Source organism: Lobosporangium transversale (genome assembly GCF_002105155.1).
Source record: "Lobosporangium transversale strain NRRL 3116 chromosome Unknown BCR41scaffold_2, whole genome shotgun sequence".
NCBI classification, from domain to species: domain Eukaryota; kingdom Fungi; phylum Mortierellomycota; class Mortierellomycetes; order Mortierellales; family Mortierellaceae; genus Lobosporangium; species Lobosporangium transversale.
The window spans coordinates 1,469,060-1,489,176 of NW_019028980.1; the positions used below are offsets into that span (position 1 = coordinate 1,469,060).

The 20,117-nt window shown below is 41.1% G+C and overlaps 5 protein-coding genes across 5 annotated transcripts; 1 reads left to right on the forward strand and 4 right to left on the reverse strand.

Moving 5' to 3' along the window:
• Positions 1 to 3,329: 3,329 nt before the first annotated feature.
• On the forward strand, positions 3,330 to 4,811 carry BCR41DRAFT_391950 (hypothetical protein; the record flags this gene model as incomplete). Its single annotated transcript, XM_022028399.1, has 1 exon — positions 3,330 to 4,811. The coding sequence occupies one exon, from the start codon at positions 3,330 to 3,332 to the stop codon at positions 4,809 to 4,811; it is 1,482 nt and encodes a 493-aa protein (XP_021886166.1).
• Positions 4,812 to 5,225: 414 nt separating this feature from the next.
• BCR41DRAFT_317074 (hypothetical protein) lies at positions 5,226 to 8,466 on the reverse strand. Its single transcript, XM_022021266.1, has 2 exons — positions 7,058 to 8,466; positions 5,226 to 6,588 (listed from the first exon to the last, which is right to left on the reverse strand). The coding sequence occupies exons 1-2, from the start codon at positions 8,210 to 8,212 to the stop codon at positions 5,242 to 5,244; spliced, it is 2,502 nt and encodes an 833-aa protein (XP_021886167.1). The 5' UTR covers positions 8,213 to 8,466; the 3' UTR covers positions 5,226 to 5,241.
• Positions 8,467 to 9,885: 1,419 nt separating this feature from the next.
• Positions 9,886 to 13,551, reverse strand: BCR41DRAFT_317075 (phosphoenolpyruvate carboxykinase). Its single transcript, XM_022021267.1, has 10 exons — positions 13,266 to 13,551; positions 12,408 to 12,974; positions 12,178 to 12,251; positions 12,016 to 12,086; positions 11,689 to 11,912; positions 11,429 to 11,584; positions 11,229 to 11,312; positions 10,641 to 11,138; positions 10,371 to 10,553; positions 9,886 to 10,246 (listed from the first exon to the last, which is right to left on the reverse strand). The coding sequence occupies exons 1-10, from the start codon at positions 13,277 to 13,279 to the stop codon at positions 9,955 to 9,957; spliced, it is 2,163 nt and encodes a 720-aa protein (XP_021886168.1). The 5' UTR covers positions 13,280 to 13,551; the 3' UTR covers positions 9,886 to 9,954.
• A 1,571-nt stretch (positions 13,552 to 15,122) lies between these two features.
• On the reverse strand, positions 15,123 to 16,171 carry BCR41DRAFT_367119 (hypothetical protein; the record flags this gene model as incomplete). The annotated part of the gene is made up of 2 exons (XM_022026274.1): positions 15,123 to 15,448; positions 15,553 to 16,171. The coding sequence occupies 2 exons, from the start codon at positions 16,169 to 16,171 to the stop codon at positions 15,123 to 15,125; spliced, it is 945 nt and encodes a 314-aa protein (XP_021886169.1).
• Positions 16,172 to 18,715: 2,544 nt separating this feature from the next.
• Positions 18,716 to 20,008, reverse strand: BCR41DRAFT_418553 (bucentaur or craniofacial development-domain-containing protein). Its single transcript, XM_022029636.1, has 2 exons — positions 19,856 to 20,008; positions 18,716 to 19,769 (listed from the first exon to the last, which is right to left on the reverse strand). The coding sequence occupies exons 1-2, from the start codon at positions 19,941 to 19,943 to the stop codon at positions 18,751 to 18,753; spliced, it is 1,107 nt and encodes a 368-aa protein (XP_021886170.1). The 5' UTR covers positions 19,944 to 20,008; the 3' UTR covers positions 18,716 to 18,750.
• Positions 20,009 to 20,117: the final 109 nt, after the last annotated feature.

Consider the following 20,117-nt stretch of genomic DNA (forward strand, 5'->3'; position numbering starts at 1 on the left):
TGCTTTGTTCGTGTGCCTTATTTCACTCCACATGGCAACAAAACATTTTTCTTTACAGTTGTTACACCAGCATCCCAGGCACAAATTGACAATTTTTTTTTTTTTTTTTACTATCCTTCCTACTCCACATCCCCAACCCTTATTTCCCTTTTAATGCTCATTGCTCCCATCAAATTGTCCATGTCCGGAGAAGGGAAGAGTAAAATTATTAAATGAACTAGGCTGATGTGCTTATATTACCATTGATCTAGAGTAATATATATAATACATATGTCTATACAACAGCCTGACATTACAAGCTTGAATCATTGCCAATGATTGTCACCACCGATTGTGCACTTTTCTTGTGCTTACAGTTTACAAAGGGTTGATCTTGTTCTACTAGCTTCAGAAATGGAGAAAATATTTCCACACTAAAAACCTCGTGTAATGTCGCTTAGTATACAGAATATATATATACCTTGATTATCCCCAGTTTTTCAGCAAAACAAAACAAAACAAAACAAAAACAACGTTTTTGCAAGCTACAAAGTATAGCTTGAGCCGAATAGTCTGCCACAACTGCTGTGGATCGTTGAACTTGCAACCTGTATTTTTGAAAGACAGCATTCGTTTTCTCAATAAAGCTTATGAAGGAAGCGTCCAATCCGTAACAGTATTTTTGGGAATAATAAAAATAACATTTCCCACCTTCACAACTAATAACATGGAGCTTGTTATTTCCAACCTATCACACACGTTCAGCTAATATTCCTAAAGGGAAGATTTTAGATGCAGGACAAATCGAGGTTGGGAGCGAGTCTAAGGACAAATATAATATCATGGTCTAAACAAGATGTATCAGAAAGTGATCTAACTCATAAGATACATTTCTACAGAGTTAGAGCTCAACTCAAGTGGCGTTTTTTAGGCCAACTCTCCTTCCCGGATGCTCAGCAAATCAGCTTTGACGCGTCGCATAGGCATGAATCATTTGGAGAGGCAATCAAACCTAGCCAAAACTTCTATTATATATAAACATGTAAAAGGCTTCATGATATATATCATAAACCATCCCTTTTCATTGCAGGTCTATAATTAAAAAAAAGAAAAAAAAAGAAGCTTTTTAGCTTTTCATGTTCAACTTCAACTGTTAATGTGGACAACTAGCCAATGACAATACTAACCCTCACCTCCCAATCTGCTGTGGTATTATATATATTTATGTATGATACAAAAATGAGTTTTAAATGCGTACCTCTAGAAGATGTCTTTTAGCATATATACATGTGTATATACAATATTATTATTTTTATACACCGAAACAAAGAGAAAGAAGCTCTTCTTACTAAAAATGAAGATCGTCCCAATTATATATAATGCACTGACAAAGCTGTAAAACCCTTTTTCTGACTGTCTATAGCTCGGTCAAACTCTCCGATGGATCTATGTAAGAGCGCTCCAGTGCTTCACAGATTGAGCCTGCTTGATACGTTTGAGGATGAAGACCATGTCGTCCGGAACTCATCGAATGTCAGCGCTTATTATAAAAAAAGAGAACAGTGTGTATACCAAAGGCTCTGATAATGAACAAAAGGAGAAAACTGGGAGAAATATATATACAAGCATAAATATGCGCGTGTCTGTCAGAACGTCAATTGTGCGAGTGATTAAAGTTTACAGCCGTACGATATTATAAAATCCAGTATGGCCAAATATATATCGTTTTCGCTTTATCCTTGTCCTTGTTCTCATCCTTATCTCGCTTTCTTTTTTAGTAAGAAAAGAAAAGAAAGAAAAGAAAGAAAAAAAAAAAAAAAAAAAAAAAGATGTGAGATGTGATATATTTCTGAAAGATCCAGGAGAAACGAACTGTAGAAAAGACAAAGAAGCGAGTGCCAATCACCATCACCAAGAATGATATGACGATGAAAGGACCAAGTGCGATGAAGCGGTATTAGTCAAAACAACAGAGCTACATGTAGTGCGCTCCCATGTTTTATATCCACGGCGCATTATATTGTAAAGAACCTTGTTTTATTTACTCTTACCTCCGCGCCTTACCAAATCCACTTGTTTATTATTATTATTATTATTATTATTTTCTTGTTGGCTTCCAAAGTCTCTTGTAATTGTGGTGATTTCCAAAGACCAGGAGAATACAATGAGCACTGTCTGCTGTTATGGCTATGCTATCTATTATGTTTTTGACTTGAGAGACTGCACTGGAGTGGTGCACGCTCCTCCCTGGAAGCTATTCATACTTTTTTCTTTTTTTCTTTCTTTTTTTTTTTTTTCTGTACCATTGCAGAAATACGCTAAGCTTACATGACAGTAGTGTAAACTTTCCAAAGAGCAAAAAAAAAAACAAAGCAGCAATAAGAGTAACCATACACAGCTTTCCGCGCTCTTTTTAATTTCGAGCTGTACCTTTCCCCCTTTCTTTTTCACCTCTTTTAGGAATGTGAGATGTTATGACTTCTAAATAATGCGTATAAAAAAAAAAAAAAAAACGATGAAAGTAACTATTTCTGTATGCAATGCAGAATAAGAATGGGTCCAAAATTCGGCAGCAGCATTAGCGAATTCTTCGACTTTAAAAAAAAAAAAAAATAAAATAAAAATAAAGAGAGCCAAACAGCAATGAGCTTTTTGACCTTGTTTTTCAGACGGAGCTCAAGACAAGATGATGACACAGAAAAAGAAAGGGTTAAAAAAGAGGGCGCAACATGTTACCTCCAATATATAACAAGGGTGATAACTTCAACCCATGTGTTCGGTCGGGGGTATTACAAGACAACCAAAGTTTAGACCACTAGTCCGTTGTGTTGAGTTGAGTTGAGTTGAGACAAATAGACGGGCGAGAGAGCATTAATGTTGGTATGCATCCGCCGAAGCGGTGATCCAGACCCCTAACTTTTATTTCCCTCTTTGGGTTAGAGTTCCTGTTCTAAGGTTATAACTCTTTTCTTCCGTCCACTCTATTCACACTTCATACACACAAACAAAAAAAAAAAAAACTATCAAAGATCGTCATTCCCCTCTTTGGCTCTTCTTTGCTCCAAAGTGTGTGTATTCAGATGGACATTTCGTTCATCTTTCATCTCTTCTCCATTCTTCATCTACTTTGCATTCCTACAAACTCCATCATCGTGTCACCTTTGTTCAGACGCGTCTCATTAAAAAAAAAAAAAAAAAAAAAAATTAAAAAAATTATTTTAAGATCACAGACCCAACGTATGCTTTCTTGACCAAACACATCGACATAACGGCCATCCTGTCAGTGTTCCTGATCACAACAACAGAAAAGAAAATCCTTTTTCTCCACAAAAAATAATAATAATAATAAAATGCGCACGGTCAAATCTCAGTCTTCACTCATAATCTTCCTCAGTGTTGTCTGTGCATGCCTTCAAAGCATCGCCCTGGCCTCACCAATACCTGAATCACCACTTCCTTTGTCATCATTTAAGACAACGACAGCAGTAGCACCAGAGGCAACACAGGATTCTTCATTACAATCCTCAGCATCAGTCCCATCCTCTTCAATTCCTTTCTATACCCGAAGCACTCCACAGCGACCATCGCCAGTATTGCCCACTCTCCATTTACGATATGAAAGCTTTTTTCGACGACGTAAAACTCTTGATGCTAGAGCGGAGGCTGTTGATGGCAAAGTGAGCGACCCAAGTTCCTCCGACATGAATGGATATCTGTATGGACTTGCAGCAGAAACAGATGTTATCCCACCACTTCAAGCCTGGGTAGATTACTACGCTGTCGATGGTACTTACATTGGCGATGAAAACACCACTACTGGTAACTGTCTCATCCTCTCCATCCCATCCTGGGGTATCATCAACATCACACCCATGAGAGGTAGGGCCTCTACAGACAAGGATGAGCTCGTCGTTTACAATGATAAAGACTGTAAAAGACCAAGTCGGAGCCCAGGTTCTCGTACAGGTCTTATTTTATTCGCACCTTATTTCAGAAGAATGCCTCAAAGTATCAGATGGACCCGCACCTCGGTATTACCACCGCCACCGCCACCACCTTTGGTCACCACCACATCTTCCTCACCTCCAACCACCACTACCGCCGCTTTACCATCTCAGCCCGTCACTACAACTCCCACCGATACCATTACTACCACATTAACTTTATCTACTCCTACTCCCTCGACAACCGATCCAACCCGGATCCTTCCCACTTTCCCAACGGCTCTTATTCCTCCAAAACCACTCAGAGGGAATGCATGGGAGGAAGAGGGCCGTTGCCAACGTGATCGCAACAGGGATGGAGACCCAGACGGTTGTAAGAGCGAACAACAAGTGAATCAAATGTTGGTTATCGGTATCGTTATTGCCATTTTAGTGGTCGGCCTCATGGCCGCTGGCTCCTACTATATCTACAGAACTTTTTACAAACCCGAGAGTCTCTCCGAGGCCTTCCGATCAGAGACCACTAGTGCTCGTCAAGCTAATGGGAGTGCCGATCGAGGCTCACGTCAAATAGACCATATTGAAGACCTTATCCTTGCTCGCAATCAAAATAAAAACTCGAACAAGGATAGAAATAGTAGCCGTAATAGTTATAATCCTAATCAAAATCAAAATCAAAATCATAGAAATAGTTATATTAGTAATAGTAATAGTAATAGCAAAAACGGCATCCTCAGCAAACATTCATTTTCATTCTCTCGGTCTCCAACTGGATCTGGATCTCGAACACAGCCATCATTACGAAACCAAGAATCAACAGAATCCATTGGATTCAAGCAAAATTCATCTGATATTAATTTAATCGAAAGAACTTCGATCAAAAAATAAAAAAGATGGATGAACATTCTGAATTTGTTATATGCTTTCAATGAGTTTTGAATATTAGCTTGCCAGCGCCTTTTTATTTTTATTTTTTTTATTTTTTTATTTTATTTTATTCACAAAAGATAGACCGAGGAGTTTAAATAGAGAAGAGTCTGCTTCATTTTTTTAAAGCTCGGGCAATAAATAGCGTTTTTTGTTCTTATGAGTGGATGTGAGTGTTAAGAATGATACAAAGTAAAAGCACAAAAATCAGTATTTTTTTTTTTTAGGGGTTAATAATTAACAAAAAAAGAAAGCAGACCAAAAAAGTTATAGTGAATGAGCGTGTCGAGGTAGATCACTTCATGAAGGGTATCAAGTGTGGTCAGAGAAGCAGAGGAATAGGCTTAAAAAAAAAAAAAAAAAAAAAATGCATTGAGCACTTCTTTTTTTTTTATGCCTTGACCTTGCGATCCTCCACCTCAACCTCAACAGCTGCAACCCAGCGGGCCAACTCATCAGCCTTGTCAAAGACCTTGCCAAAGTAGATCACGGCTTGTTCACCATCCTTAGCAGCCTTCTCTTGCTCGGCACGACGTCGCTCATGAGCCTCAATCTCCTTCTGGAATCGGTTCTGGATCTCCCAAGCATTGCTCTTGAAGATACGGCGGCAGTCCTTGGTGATGCGCATAGCCTCATCATGAACGATTGTACCCTCGCGAATGTGTGCACGAAGCTTACGTGCAGTCTTGCGTGCAAGCGCATGCTTCATATCAGCAGCAATGTAGAGAAGGAGACCCAATCCAGCAGCAGTGACGACGGGGACAGCCCACTTGCGGACGGTGGACATACCAACTGTGTTGGTAATGTCAAACAAGCTGTGGATCAAAGATTTGTAACCTAATGCCTTGCTGGAGAACATTGTGACAGCTCCGAGCGAAACACTAGCGACACCCAACTTGTCCTGGACCTCAAAAACATCCGAAAATTCTAATGCAAGCTCATCCTTAAGTTTGCCTGTTGAGATTCGAGCAGGGTCTGGCTTGGTGAAGAGGGTCAATGCATCCGACTGAGAACCTGATGAAGCGTCATTGGCCAAATTATGAATGTCATTGACACATGCCTTAGTCTTCTCCTTGGCCTCAGACTCACAACTCTTGACACGGTCAACAAATAGGTCCGCCATAACGTAGCGCAGGTCATTCGAATATTGCCAGACGTGCAATAAACCATTCCAGGGAACAAGAGTCGAAACAGCATTCTCAATGTCGTCCACAGAGTTGCTGAGTTTCTCACGCGTCATCGAGTCAATCAATGTGCAAGTCTCTTCCGCAAGACGGTCAACCTTCTCCAAAACCATCTCACGCCTGATCAACGTCTCCTGGTACTCAGGCTCACCACGCTCCAATTCCAAACGCACCTTGGCCAACTCCTCAGCAGCCATCTGACGGTTGGATTCGGAAAGAACACTAACGTCACTCAAAATATTCTCAAGATAGACCTTGGCGGGAGCAAGCTTGGACTTGCAGCGCTTCTCGAGCACAAAGGATCGCAAGCACTCCTCAAGTCGCAGGAAATCAGCAGGAAGCTCTCCACCCTGAATGATCTCTGGCAAGCATGATCCTGCAGAAACAAAGTGAACAAGTTCATCAGCATCCTCATAAGTTTTGGCGGAAAGCTGTTTAATCTGGTCTAGAATCACACGCTTGCAGCGCTCCTTGTCACGAATAGAGTCGAATCGATTGACAACAATAAAGATGTGGGTCTTCTCGTTGGCAGCATTCCAGAGGAACTCTTTACCCTATGTGTTAAAAACAAGATATGAGGATGAGAAACAATTTAGTGAGGTTTGTCGCTTTAATCTTGTACCACCATTTTGTAGGAACGGAAAAAAAAAGGTTGCTGAGATGGAAATTCATCAAACAACGTCTGGTTCCCATGAAAAAAAAAAAAAATAATAATTTGTATTCAACAAAAAATTGTGACATCAGTCCATCTCATTAAACACATGACCCCACAACACATGGCAACTCGTGGTAGGAGAAAAACAAAAGTATGACTAAGACTGACTGATGCTTGCAACACTTAATTGTCTCCTTCCCCTGTCCACGCGAGATTTGTCAGGAACCCTTGTTCTCCCGCGCACACTCCATATACACATATCAATGTACACATTTCATGTAAAAGACAGAGAATAAAATAAAATGAAATAAAATAGAAAAATAGCCGACAGTAATTAAAAAACAATGCAGTCATAAAGTCAAACTTACAGAGAGCGTAAAGTGATTCTCAGCAGAGACAACAAAAACAACGACATCGATCTCCTGTTGACGCGCAAAAAGAGCGGTGGTCTTGACAGAATCGCGGTTTAGACCAGGCGAATCAATCAAGGCAATGTCGACAACTCCATTGTGGAGGAGTGAGTCATTAACGAGGCGGCGATCCGTGCAGTAAACCTTGAGCTGTGCATAGTCCTCGTAGCCATCAATCACATCGTTCATAAACTTCTCCAAGTGACGGATATCAACAACAGTGAACGTATTGGGATCCTCGCGGTTGTAGGTCAAAGGATCCTTGATGGCATGAACAGCTTCCTGGCCTTCGTTTTCCTGAGCATCAAGAACCTCGCAGAAGAGCGAGGTGCAAGGCTGTTGATCGACAGGAAGGATGGTACGCTGCATCAAAGCATTGACCAAGGTCGATTTACCAGCATTAAGATCTCCAGTGATCAAAACCTTTGAACTCTTATCAGAGACACGCTGATAAAGGTTGTCAAGGTGCTTAACACTCTGTTGAATACGTGCATCCAAAAGATGGGCAATGGCGTTGCGTTCCAGGCCACGTAGCAGAGTGTCATTGCCAGTCGCATAGTTACCAACCTTCAAGTCCAGCTTGAGAACGTTTAAATCCGAGAGACGACCAGCCAAAGACTCCAAAGGAGTATGCGAATCGCGGGGCGAGCCAGAACTAGTGGTGAATGAGCGCTGAACACGCTGCTGGAGAGGAAGGGATGAGGGACGGTCGATATCCTCATCAGAATGAAAGGTGGTCGAGCGACGAAGAAGGTTGGGAGAGGCCGTGTTGGCAACAGCGGCAATGGAGGAGTTCTGGAAGCAAGGGTAGTAAGTCTGCCAGGGCTTTGTTACGTTGGTCTCACGAATCTCCTCGAGTAGGCCTTTGGTGCTTTGAATCAGGTTGAGGAGACGATTAGACTTGTCGGCAAAGACCTGCTGCTGCAGAAACAGGTTGTGATTGTAAGGGTTCTCTTGAGGGAAAGAGGTAGCAGCAGCGTAGGAAAGGGAAGGAAGGACATGATGTGCAATAGAATGTGGTCTCTCTGAGCTGTCCATGCTGAGTCTGGGAAGGGAGTTCCTCCTTTGAGCAGCCTGTGCTGAGGAATGTTGAGTTGAGAAGTATGAAGTCATGTCTGTTGTAGGAATGAAAAGAAATTGGATAGATGGATGTATTTACAAATGGCGCAAAGAGAGGAAGTGAGACAAGGAAAAGATCGGATGCAATGTAAACGGGATTAGTACAGGAGTTGAGAAAGTGAATGAGAATATTAGTGAGCACTTGTGTCTCCGGATAGAGTGAAAAAAGAAATGCGGATGAAGAAGGTCCAAATCAATGATCGACTAACAATGATCAAGTCTGAGAGAATAATAATGAAAAAAAAAAAAAAAAAAAAAAAAAAGTGTATGTGCGTAAAAGAGTGGAGAGAAAGAGACGATTGAAAGAATGTAATGTTTTTTGAAGAAGAAAAAGAACAGACACAACACGGATAAAGAAAAAGAATGCGGACTTGAAAGTCTCACCAACCCCCCCTCACATGCAGTCAAAAAAATAAATAAATAAAAAGTTTCGCTCTACCTGAGAGGACAAAAAACGTTAAAATAATTTGATTATTTTGACCATCTCCTGTCCAAAGAAGGTATGCTACTCCGATAGATGCATGGTCAAATCAGCTATTGGTAGCAATGAACACCATATTCGGGCGTAGAGATGACCATCGTCTACTTGATCCAACATTCTTCATTCATCGGATCAAGTCATGTAAATATTATTTGTAGCACATGAATGTTCTGCAGAAAAAAGAAACCGGTAACCACACAAGTAATAGACCAAGTCAACGTAGCAATAGTGTGATGAAGAGTGCGAATGAAATATGTAATCTCTTGGAATATGAATATCTTTAAAAATAAAAAAGGAGTGATGAAGAGCAAAAAGTGTATGAATAAGGGTGAGATTTGTGGTGTAAGCTTGAGGATAAAATAAAATAAGGGTGAATGCAAAAAAAAAAAACGCCGTGGGCGTGGGAAGGGCACAAACAAGAAGGATATACAATAACCAGGTGCAAACGAGTTTTTCAAGCCATCCCGACCAAGATCTTGTGTTGCTGTTGCTGTTGAAAAGATCAAGTGCGGATGATTGTTGTAGTTGTTCAAATTACCTGTCTGATTCCTATTCAGGTTCGTCTAGATTCAAATATTATAACATGCAAATGAGAAAACCGAGGTCTCGCTTTTCAATTTGAATGTGTATAGAAAGGGTCTTTCCTATGAGATTCCTTTTTTTTTGTTTTTTTTTCTTTCTTTCTTTCTTTTCCTACTACTGATGAGAAGAGTAGAGGAAGTAATGACAAGATTTGCAAGTTGACAAGGGAATTGACCAATTAGTGATGGGCAATGAAAGATCAACCACAGAAAAGAGGAGAGGAATGGGCGGGAGAAGACAAAGAGATTGCAAAGTTCGAAGATCAGTCCAAATAGCACGGGCCGAAAAAATCGGTCCTCATGCTCTTTGAACTGACATCGAATTAACACGCACGCATATCTCAATCTTGAAATCTCAAGAGGCCAAGCCACTCCGGACACCTCGGGAATTCAAGGACCGCATCTTAACGCCAATAATTACCCTTGCGGGTCGAGTTCCACTCAGAAGTGGACTGATCTCTAGGATTGTTCAGTCTCTGGAGGACTCCAAAATGAATACGCAATGATATTTTCAAACGACCCTGCATTAACGCATTATTTCTTGTACTCTTTCAAAACTTCTCGTTGACGTGGTGATGATGAATAATTTTTTCATTTGATTTAATCCCCTCCTTTTTTTTTTTTTGCAAAGTACAGCAACTAAAGAAACTATCGACACCCTTGATATTCATTGCTCATACACCTTGGTTCTTTTTGAGACGATCCTCGAGATCATCCAGCTCCTTTGTCAGCTTGGCAGGGAAACGATCGCCAAAGCGCTTAAAGTATTCGCGTGCCTTATTCACTTCAGAAAGGTATGCCTCTCCGTCCACCTTTAACAGATTCATCATCACATCACCCTGCACTTGCTTCTCAATCCCTTGAAGATCAAGCGACTCAGGTTTAGGGACGTAACCAATTGGTGTAGATGTAAACAGGCTCTTGTCATCAGGCCGCTCCAAACGGTCCACAATCCATTTTAGTACCCTATCAGGATAGGATGCATGAAAAATACAAAACAAACGCCGTAGATTATTTCGTCAGAATTGTACTGACAGTCATTGGAGCGTCAGTGGACATTTCAGACAGTAAATAAACAAAAACCAAATACCTCGAATTGTCACCAAATCCGGGCCACATAAAGGAGCCTTTGGCGTCCTTGCGGAACCAGTTGACGTGAAAGATTTTGGGCAACTTGGATGGGTCCTTGACGCGATTTGGCATCGAAAGCCAATGGCTAAAATAGTCACCCATGTTGTATCCAGCAAACGGAAGCATGGCAAATGGGTCAAACCTATACACGAATGAATAATATCGAAAGTCAGGCCTTCCACTTTTATTAGGATCATTTAAGCCTTGTGACCATATCCCCTTCGCTTACCTCAACTGTCCCAAATCGCTTCCTTCCGCAGCAGCGGTTTTTTCACTAGCGACAGTGGCGCCTACAAGAACACCGTGGTTCCAGTCCTTGGTCTGGAACACAAGTGGTACTGTCTTCTCCCGTCGGCCCCCAAAAATGATTGCAGAAATAGGTACACCGTTTGGATCATCCCAAGCTGGATCCTTAACTGGGCATTGATCCAAAGATACAGTGAATCTTGAATTTGGATGAGCTAATGGGGTACCTCGTTCACCCATGGATGGCTCCCATACCTCGCCTCTCCAATTGATAACTTTGCCTTCTGGTCGGGCCTTTGTCATCCCTTCCCACCAAACATCCCCCTTTTCTGTGAGAGCAACATTAGTGAAAAGAGTGTTTTTGTAAATAGTCTCCATCGCATTAGGATTAGTTTTGGCTGAAGTGCCAGGAGCAACGCCAAAGAAACCCGCTTCAGGGTTGATGGCATATAAACGTGAATCTTTAGGATTAAACTTCATCCTAACAGGAATTGTAATGTGAGGTAAGATCATTGTCTAATAGGAAGATTTCAATCGCTTAGTAACACATGCTCCCAGTAAATAAGCATACCAATTAATATCATCGCCGACAACTTGAACCTTCCATCCAGGTAGTGTTGGCTGAAGCATGGCTAGATTTGTCTTGCCACATGCACTATTTTAGACATTTGGGATAATCTTTAGCTCTAAAATTACCGAATAGAGGGTTCATACAAGGTGAAGTGCAAGGAAAAAAAAAAAAAAAAAAAAAAAAAAAAAAAAAAGCCCTACCTTGGAAAAGCTGCTGCAACATAGTATTTTTTGCCTTCTGGACTTGTGAGTCCCAAAATAAGCATATGCTCTGCCAAAGAACCCTCATCACGGGCCATTACTGAAGCGATTCTTAATGCTAAGCATTTTTTGCCCAATAGCGAATTTCCTCCATATCTAATAATAAAGGACGTAATCATGAGCACCCCATTCTTAGGATTCGAAAAATGGCTAGTTCAAAAGGATTTGGTCCGCAGGCTTAAGAATTAAATATTCCATACCCACTACCAAAGCTCCAAATCTCACGCGATTCAGGAAAGTGAACCACTTTTCGCTGGGGTATATTACAGGGCCATAAAACGTCTTTTTCCCCAGGCTCCAATGGCTTTCCCACTGAATGTACACATGGTACGAATTCATTATCAGTACCAAGCGCATCCAAGACTGGCTGGCCAATTCGTGTCATGATGCGCATATTGACCACTACAAACGGCGAATCAGTGACCTTCACCGTATAAGAAAGAATTAAAGATGCATATTAGAGCAGTAGAGCAGGAGTGATGCGATAGGCAATTGCGTTAAGTGTACAAGGATGTATCCATATTTACCTGCACACCGATTCGAGCAAGAGGTGATCCAATTGGCCCCATACTGAACGGAATGACATACATAGTTCGGCCTAGCGTTACCATGAGTAAATAAGGATCAAACATGGTAAACTTTCGTGTGTGTGTACCGATTATGGTTGTACAATGAAACTGGATAATTACCTCTCATGGAGCCACGGAAGGATCTCTCAAGTTCAACACGCATCACATTAGGGTCAACCCAGTTATTTGTTGGACTAAAAATGGAGGAGGAAAAGCGATTACAAAAGCGTTGAGGATACAGTGATAAATTTGATGATCTGTAACACCATGTTGATGATTGACGAAATAAACTCATCTTGCAGTGCAGAAGATGTTAGACATCCATCTTATATGATAACATAATATATTACCCTGCATCAATTTGACGCTGACTACAAATAAATGTTGAACTTTCAGACCGAGCAACATCAGATATATCTGTCCTTGTCAAGTAAGATCCCGGACGTAGCTTGCTGTTCAGCGGAATCATGACTCCTCTGTCGACTAGATCATTGACGAGGCTTTCATATTCTTCTTGAGATCCATCACACCAATGGACATTGTCAGGCTCGAGTAGGGACTGTTGCGCTCGGATCCAACCAATGAGCTTCGGGTGGTCTGTGGGCAACGATGACGCTAACTCTGGGTCAGGTTGCGAATGTTGCTGCTGAAGTGTAGCCGATGCAGAAACTGGAGATGTATGGCTAGCGAAGAGAGTTTGTCGAGACACAGGTTTAGAAATGGCGCCTAATAGACGGACTTGAATCGAGGCACAGGAGCTCCTACTGGATGGTATTCTGGAAGTAGCGCCTCTCTTGCCGGAGGTTAGGAGCGAGGTCGTGTGCAACGGCCGTGTGGTAATCGCTGCATCTGGAAATCCAAGGCTTGGCCGTGGAACTGCGACGCCAGCCTTGACCAGCCGCGCAGAAATGGAAGGTCTAGTTCAATAAAGTATCCGAATCCAGTTAAGGTGTTCTCAGTAAAAAATCTCTGTCCTTTTTTTTTTTTTTTTTTTTTGAAGGCCTTCAAATAACACAGACCACATTCAACGTAGTGCAAAGTCCACTTTTTTTTTTTTTTATTGAGCGCAGGGATGGGATATCCCAGAACTGCAGACAGCGGAGTGCCAAAAAAAAACAAGCTTCCGCTGCCTGTGACTGCAGTGTGGGGTAGCAGACTGGCACTCATTGTTCATTCGTTCAACAATGAATGAAAGAAGAAATGCTTACCTTAGGAAAATCATAAATTAAAGTAATGCTTGAGAGAAATATTATGGTTTAGTTGGCTCTATATTGCCTAGGGTAAATGAAAAAAAGTAGTTTTTTACAAAGAGGGGAGGAGCCAAAAACGAAGCAAAATAAGGGGAAAAGTTGGATTTGGATGGGTTGAGAAGTATGAAAGAAAATAAAAAGATAGGAAAAGATGAAGAAGGAAGAAGAAAAGAGAAAAGGCGTCAATGAGGGTGGAAGCAGCTATATCCTCGACGTATTGGGATGCAAAATTGGAAGTGCAAAGGAGACGAGGCGCAAGCGTGGTAAAAAAAACTCATCATCAAATGTGGTCTGACCTGCACTTGCAAAAAAAAAAAGGTAATGCCAGGAACTGGGTCAAATGGAAAGGATATGTAAAAACCAAAAAGCAGGAGTAAAGGGGGTCTACATCATTGAAGAGGTAATGCCATTCGTATTCATTGTTTTTGTACCGAGCATTCATGGCTGGAGAACATGTTCCTTGACATGTTTCCAGAAGAGGTTTTTTCTTTATGAGCATTGCTCATTTCTGTCCGCCTTCTAATATCGTCGATACTCATCTGATGCTTGTAATAATTGTAATAGCAATAGGACGAACACTCTCATTCGCTTTTTTTCTTTTTCCTTTTTTCTCACGACACATTGAAACGCCGGCAGGACCTCTGCCGATGACACAGTTATACACAGGACGACAGTCTTTAAATAGGTACTAATATGAACTATCCTCATACTTCGCTTGTTTTTTGTTTATCCCCTTCTCTGTCCCTTTTTTTTACCCCACATTATCTACTAATTTTCTTTCATTTTGCCTTTTTTGGTCTTTTCTTTCTTTCTTTCAGTGGTGGTGAAAAGGCTATACCCAGCTCCTTTTCCCTCTTCCACATGCGCACTCAAATATTGGCATGTCAACTTGGGCCCTCTCTTATTTCTATTGAATCTTCTTTAAAGGCATTAGAGGTATTTTGCCCACGGAGACTCAAAACTGGCAAGCAAAATATACACGCGCATTGACCGTTCCTTCTTGCCTTCCTTGAGACCCCAAGGTTCAGCTTCTTCCTCTCCCCTTTTTTTGTGTTTTTACAATATTAAAAAAAAAAAAGAAATAAAAACAACAAGACTTGTCCCCGTGAGGTCTGTTCTGCCCTCGTCCCGACTTCTTCCGAAACGTTCAACGTGGAAGGCGCTTATCACGTGACATAACCTGCGGTTCATTGACAAGGTGCGTTACACTCTTGCCGAGCCCGAATGGGGCCATGCATCAAGTTGAACAGCCCTTTCAATTTGGGGGGAGGCTCAAGTAAGGCCATATTTCTGGTGTATGCGCGAGCTTCCTTAAAAACCGCGCCGAGATAATGGAGGGAATGTACTTGATTAAGCTCCATTTTTTTTCTTCACAGTTTTGAAATGTGTTAGAGCGTGGGAGGCCTCTTGAAGCCATCAATTATACCATCTAATAGAGAATGCTCTAGAGGTCTGGCCTCCTGGCAGTGTAACAAAAAAAACATTTGAGATCAATGAAAACTATCATGCAGATCTCTATCATGTAAGCAAGGATTTATGTATCGCATATGCAAGATCCACAAGGGCTCACTTGAATGAGTTGGATTCTTTTTTGTCTTTTTTCTTTCAAGATTATTATTACTATTAGTGCTTCATTTTGAGTTTGCTATAGATGAACATGAATGGGTTTTGAATGAATACAAAAAGAAAGAAAAAAAAATGTTGGACTACACTGATAAAAAAAAATAAGAGTGAGATGGAGGAAAAATACAACACCATTTTAATCAAATGGTTGAGGGGAGCAAAGTCCTCATAATAAAAAAAAAAAAACATATTTTAGATTTTCTGGCCACCTCCCACACGGGCATGAAGCACGCGCTGGTATGAGACAAGGCAGACGCAGAAGTAGTATTGGAGCAATCCTGCGATGAGGAGGTTGACGATCCACCAAGCCCAGTTAAGGTAAAAGCCATTAGCCACAAGGATGATCATTTGAAGAAGATTCAGTGCGAACCAGATGATTGAGCAGACGATGAACATCTTGATGAAACGATCGACAAAAACTGGGTTCTCCTTGTAAATACCAACGAAACCGTATCCCGAAACGACAGCAATCATGATATAAATGACTCCAAAGATGATATAACTAATGTAGACGCCGACTAGAGAGAAGAGATTAAAAGAGAGACGATTTAGATATTGAGCTTTAGGTAGCAATCAATATAGTTTAGAGATGACTGAAAATACAATGTTACAAAGTCCTTACCGAAAATTCCCCAGGAGAACAGGTTAATACCCAAGTATCCGTAGTAGATGGTCATGACTGCGGCAATAATCAAGGCTCCGGTGTGCAAGGGGAAGCACAGACAGCACTCTTTCAGTTGGGGCATCTTGCCAGTCAAACCGGTTCCGTCGCCAGTGATGACAGGCGAATCCGTGGTGGTCTCAGTTGTGACAACAAATGTCTGTGGCTGCTGCTGGATAGGGGCCTGTTGTGCATAGTAGACTCCCTGCTGCTGTTGCCCATCTAATGGCTTTTGTTCATAACCAGGTTGAGCGTATACGGTACCAGGCACAGGCGATGCTGTGGTATAGACAGGTTGGGAAGCCTGAGCAGGGACAGGCGACTGGGCTGCATAGAAAGGTTGTGTCAATGTTGTGCCGTCAGCTGTACCGGGCTGTGGGCTGTATTGCTGATAAGGTGTACCAGGCTGTTGGTAAGGTGTGCCAGGCTGTTGGTAAGGTGTATCAGGCTGTTGATAAGGTGTGCTAGGTTGCTGTGGTGTGACATACTGATATTGTGCTTGTGTGCCATCAGGGTTTACTACGCCGCCAGCTGGAGCAGGGCTGTAGTAGATGGGTTGCTCTGGTGGAGGGGCAGACATGGTTGTAGTAAAATGTTATATATGCAAGAAGGAGGAAGCGGCGTAGAGTAAGAGAAACAGAGAGAGGACGGAACAAGAAAAAAAGAAAAAAAATAAGCACGATTCGTGGACCTTAAATACCAAAAGTGGATGCGAAGGGACTAGACAAATCTAAAATGAATGACCAGGTGGGGGCGAGATATGCGCCGGCGCAGAATGTGTCAAACGAGCTTGGGCGGTCCTCTGTGGTTTCTGCAGAAGGTTATGACAAAAATTGCTCTCAATAGAATATTCAATCACAAAAATATCAACAACCATGCGCATCCGCTGTTGGTGCTGTTCCATCCAACCATGCAGGATGAACAGATGGTGCGATTGTTCAAAAAAAGAAAAAAAAGAGAGCAAAAAAAAAAAAAATTTAACAATGGCACGTTTGCAAACATGATGAAGCATAAAAAAGTTTGTACACCCGCATCCATTCACTCACTCCAAACTCTCATGATCGTATCGACTCTTGTGCATTAGGCATCGTCGCATTGTCTCTTTCTTGAGCTTGTGCAAGCATTTTTGTGTTCAAGGGCAAATTCTGCAGCAAACTTCGACCTGACTAATAAGGTTGCTCTACACTCGGGTGGTACGTTTGGCCACATTTCCGTTTCAATTCATTTATTTATTCCTCATGATATCTGGTTATGAATGCCGTCTTTCTTTTATAAAGTTAAGCCAGGTTAAGGAAAGAAAAAGAGTCAACTTTTAGACTAAAGAGTAGAAGGGTACTACGCTCTTGCTTAATATACTACGCCATACAGATACAGATCAAAGATACACAATTAACGGTTTTTATGACTCGATACAGCACTTTACTTTTTTATATTTTTTTTTTTTTTGTATTTTGCACTGCCACTGGTCAATCTCTCTCTCTTTCGGCGACATCTTTGTTTATTTGCCACTCTAATTTAGCTCATTGATTAAATAACACTAGAAAATTTATTGTGAATATGCTCGGCTCAAACACCTAATGAGCTTAATCTTTCTTTTAGAGTTTTTTTCTTTGACCGCAGTTCGAATTACGGCTCTTGGGTTGGTTTCAATCATTTTGCCACTGTTTTCTTAAACCATTATTACATGCACATTGTTCTGAGCACAATCCCACTCTACCTCTCGCATATTTTCTTATTTCTCGGGCTTTAAAGAAAAAAAAAAAAAAAAAAAAAAAAAAAAAAGGACAGACAATACAGATTGGTCAAAGATGATCGAATGAAGGTGTTTTAGGGAGGAAAAGGGATGAGAAGAGCGTATGCATTTAATTGTTTTTGTTTATTGTTTTAATAATCCGTTCCAGGCCCAGTCATGTCTCTGTCTTTGTTTATCCTCCGTCGCCCCGAGCGTGCTCTCCCTTTTTTGTTATTGCCACGACATTCGACTCTTGAATGGCTCTGACTGGTCAACAAAAAAAGAAAATCTTTTCTTGTGTGTATACAAATATGCATTCATACATCAACAGTCCGTTCGTCTCTGTTAGTCTTAACAAGCAACTTCCACACAGAAACCTCTCTCTGTGATCATAAAAAAGAAAAAGCTTTATCTTAAAAGGAATCCAGTCAATTGCTCTGCATAGTTTTTGTCCACATGTCATGACGCTTTCTATACCTATTCTATTATTTATGAGCATTCATCTCAGTCGGAGTGGTGTTTGATAAATAAAATCAGTAATGGTATGTAACAAAAAAAAAAAAAACCAGCTATCAATGCACAACTTTACAGGAGCACACATCAACATGGGTAAACGCCTTCCACAGGACTTCATATGAAGTTACTATATCAAATGCACGCCTTCTTCATTTCCGGACAAAATAAACAAAAAAAACTTAGATGTACAAACAAGGCAAACAAGACAAACAAAATAGTCATCGTGTGAACATGAGGAAGAGGAAGAGGACAGTGACCCTCTCTCCACAAAATCCAAAACTCCAATCTCTCAATCCTTCCATGTTTATTAACTAAAAAAAAAAAAAAAGAAAAGTCGGGAGGAGCTTAAGAACGCCAGGTGAAGTTTGAAGAGTTCTATTAAAGGAAACACTCAATGTTTTGTTGTCAGAAGCGAAAATCGAACATCTTCCTTGCGCATTGCAGAATTAGAGAGAGAGGTCCTAGTAAATAAACAGACCGCATCGAAAGTTCCGATATTCCATTTTTCCGAAACTCCAAAAATAACCCTGCAAATATGTGCTGAGCATGGATGGATGTCGCAGCGAAGAATCGAGAACGAGGTGTGCAAAACAAATGGCGGCTACTGATGTATTGTAACTATTAGGGTACAGTGTTGGAAAATGAGAACAGCACGGCCACAGAAGCGTTGATTTTTCCGCAACGGTTGATGTAACTGATCAAGGAATGTGTGCTGAGCCTCCCTAAACTTAGTTATAGCAATTAGTTTTTTTTTTTTTTTTTTTTTTTTTTTTTTTTTTTTTCATATCGACCTTTCCTAATGATATTCCGCGAAATAAGAAACAAAAACAGAGAGTAAAAAAAAAAAAAAAAAAAAAAAAGACAGAAATATATATTGGTACATGTTGACAGCATTCTATCACTCTATCAAACTACTTCTTCTTCTTCAACATTTGGTATTCTTGATCTCGCCGCTCATCCGTTCGTTGCAAGAAGGCAACTTTTTCCATATATCCATCCTTGTTATGATGCTTTAGTTCGTCTTCAATGCCTTCCTTGCCCACGAAATTCTTCCAGTCCAGCTTGGATTTTTCTAACGTGTTCATCTTTGGAGGTTTCTTTACACCATAGGTCGCAGCTAATTCATCCAATGTGGATTTCTTGCGAACATACCGAACAGGTCCCTTCTTGGCCAGAGTATCGAGAATTGAAGGACGGGTCACTACGCGTGGACCTGATACTGCTGTTGTTGTTGTTGTTGTTAATGATGATGACGGCGATGCTGGTGATAATGATGATGAAGGCGTTGTTACAGTCGTTGTTGAGTTTGATAAGTCTGATATATCTGCTGTAGGATTGACAGTTGTTGTGAGTATCGAATCTGTTGGTTCATTTGTATCCGCAATAACTGAAGTCGAGGTCGATGATAATTCAGTGGTCGTGTCTTCTGTGTCTATAGATGTGGCTTGCGGAGTGGTTTCCATCCCTGTCTTGTTCTTTTGCATAAACTCCTTTGCTTCCTTAGAATCCTCAGGGACATCTTTGGTCACTGTTACGGTCTCTCCCGCAAAATCATATGTCGTTGTGATGGTAACCATCTTGCCTGATGACGATGGTGGCTTATTTTCTGTCTTTGCTCCAAATCCAGATGTAGCTGCCATTAAAAGTTCGGGGCGCGAGGCTGGTTTTGATACAGGAGCATTCATCTCTTCCCAGAGAGCGTCTAGTCGACTCTTTTTAATCTGTGCTTCTGCTTGACTAATTGTGTCCTCTGGTTGAGGTCTCTTGTTTTTATTTGCGTCATTCAAAGAAGAAGAAGACTTTGCACGCCGCTTTCCTGAACGGGTAGTTGAAGCATCTTCAATATCTTTGCCATATCCTGCGCCATCATTTTGTTCCGCATCCGTATCATCACTGTCATCTTCTCCTTCACTCTGAATATCGGCTTTATCTGTATGTTTTTTAAGACAAAGGTTTAACAATTGTTAAAAAAACAGCCCTTCCATCTTTTGTTGTTCATTTGGTTCATGCACTTGCCATCGGGAACATAATCCTCATCGTCACTAGAGTCCGAATCAGACTCAACATCAGGCTTTGCAGGCTTTTCTACTGCTGCTTTGGCCATGGATGCGATTAGGAATGTTTAGCAAAAGGTGATGTAGCGTAGCGAGATAACAAGTAACAAAAAAAAGGTTGTTGTGATCCTCAAACAAAGGTGTGTAATACAAGATGTGGCTTTTTCTTTTCTCTTCGCTTCCGCCCAAAAAAAGAAAAAGTTGATCTCCGTCCCTGAATTACT

Bases quoted from the DNA above. Each gene is read 5' to 3' on its own strand.
- BCR41DRAFT_317074 (XM_022021266.1), bottom strand. From the start codon at position 8,212: ATGACTTCATACTTCTCAACTCAACATTCCTCAGCACAGGCTGCTCAA. The intron at 6,589-7,057 runs GTAAGTTTGACT...TTTAACACATAG, and splicing joins AGAATCACTTTACGCTCTCT to GGTAAAGAGTTCCTCTGGAA.
- BCR41DRAFT_317075 (XM_022021267.1), bottom strand. The intron at 12,252-12,407 runs GTAATATATTAT...CTCCATTTTTAG, and splicing joins CAGCGTCAAATTGATGCAGG to TCCAACAAATAACTGGGTTG. The intron at 11,585-11,688 runs GTATGGAATATT...CTTTATTATTAG, and splicing joins ATTTGGAGCTTTGGTAGTGG to ATATGGAGGAAATTCGCTAT.
- BCR41DRAFT_418553 (XM_022029636.1), bottom strand. From the start codon at position 19,943: ATGGCCAAAGCAGCAGTAGAAAAGCCTGCAAAGCCTGATGTTGAGTCT. The intron at 19,770-19,855 runs GCAAGTGCATGA...AAAAACATACAG, and splicing joins TGAGGATTATGTTCCCGATG to ATAAAGCCGATATTCAGAGT.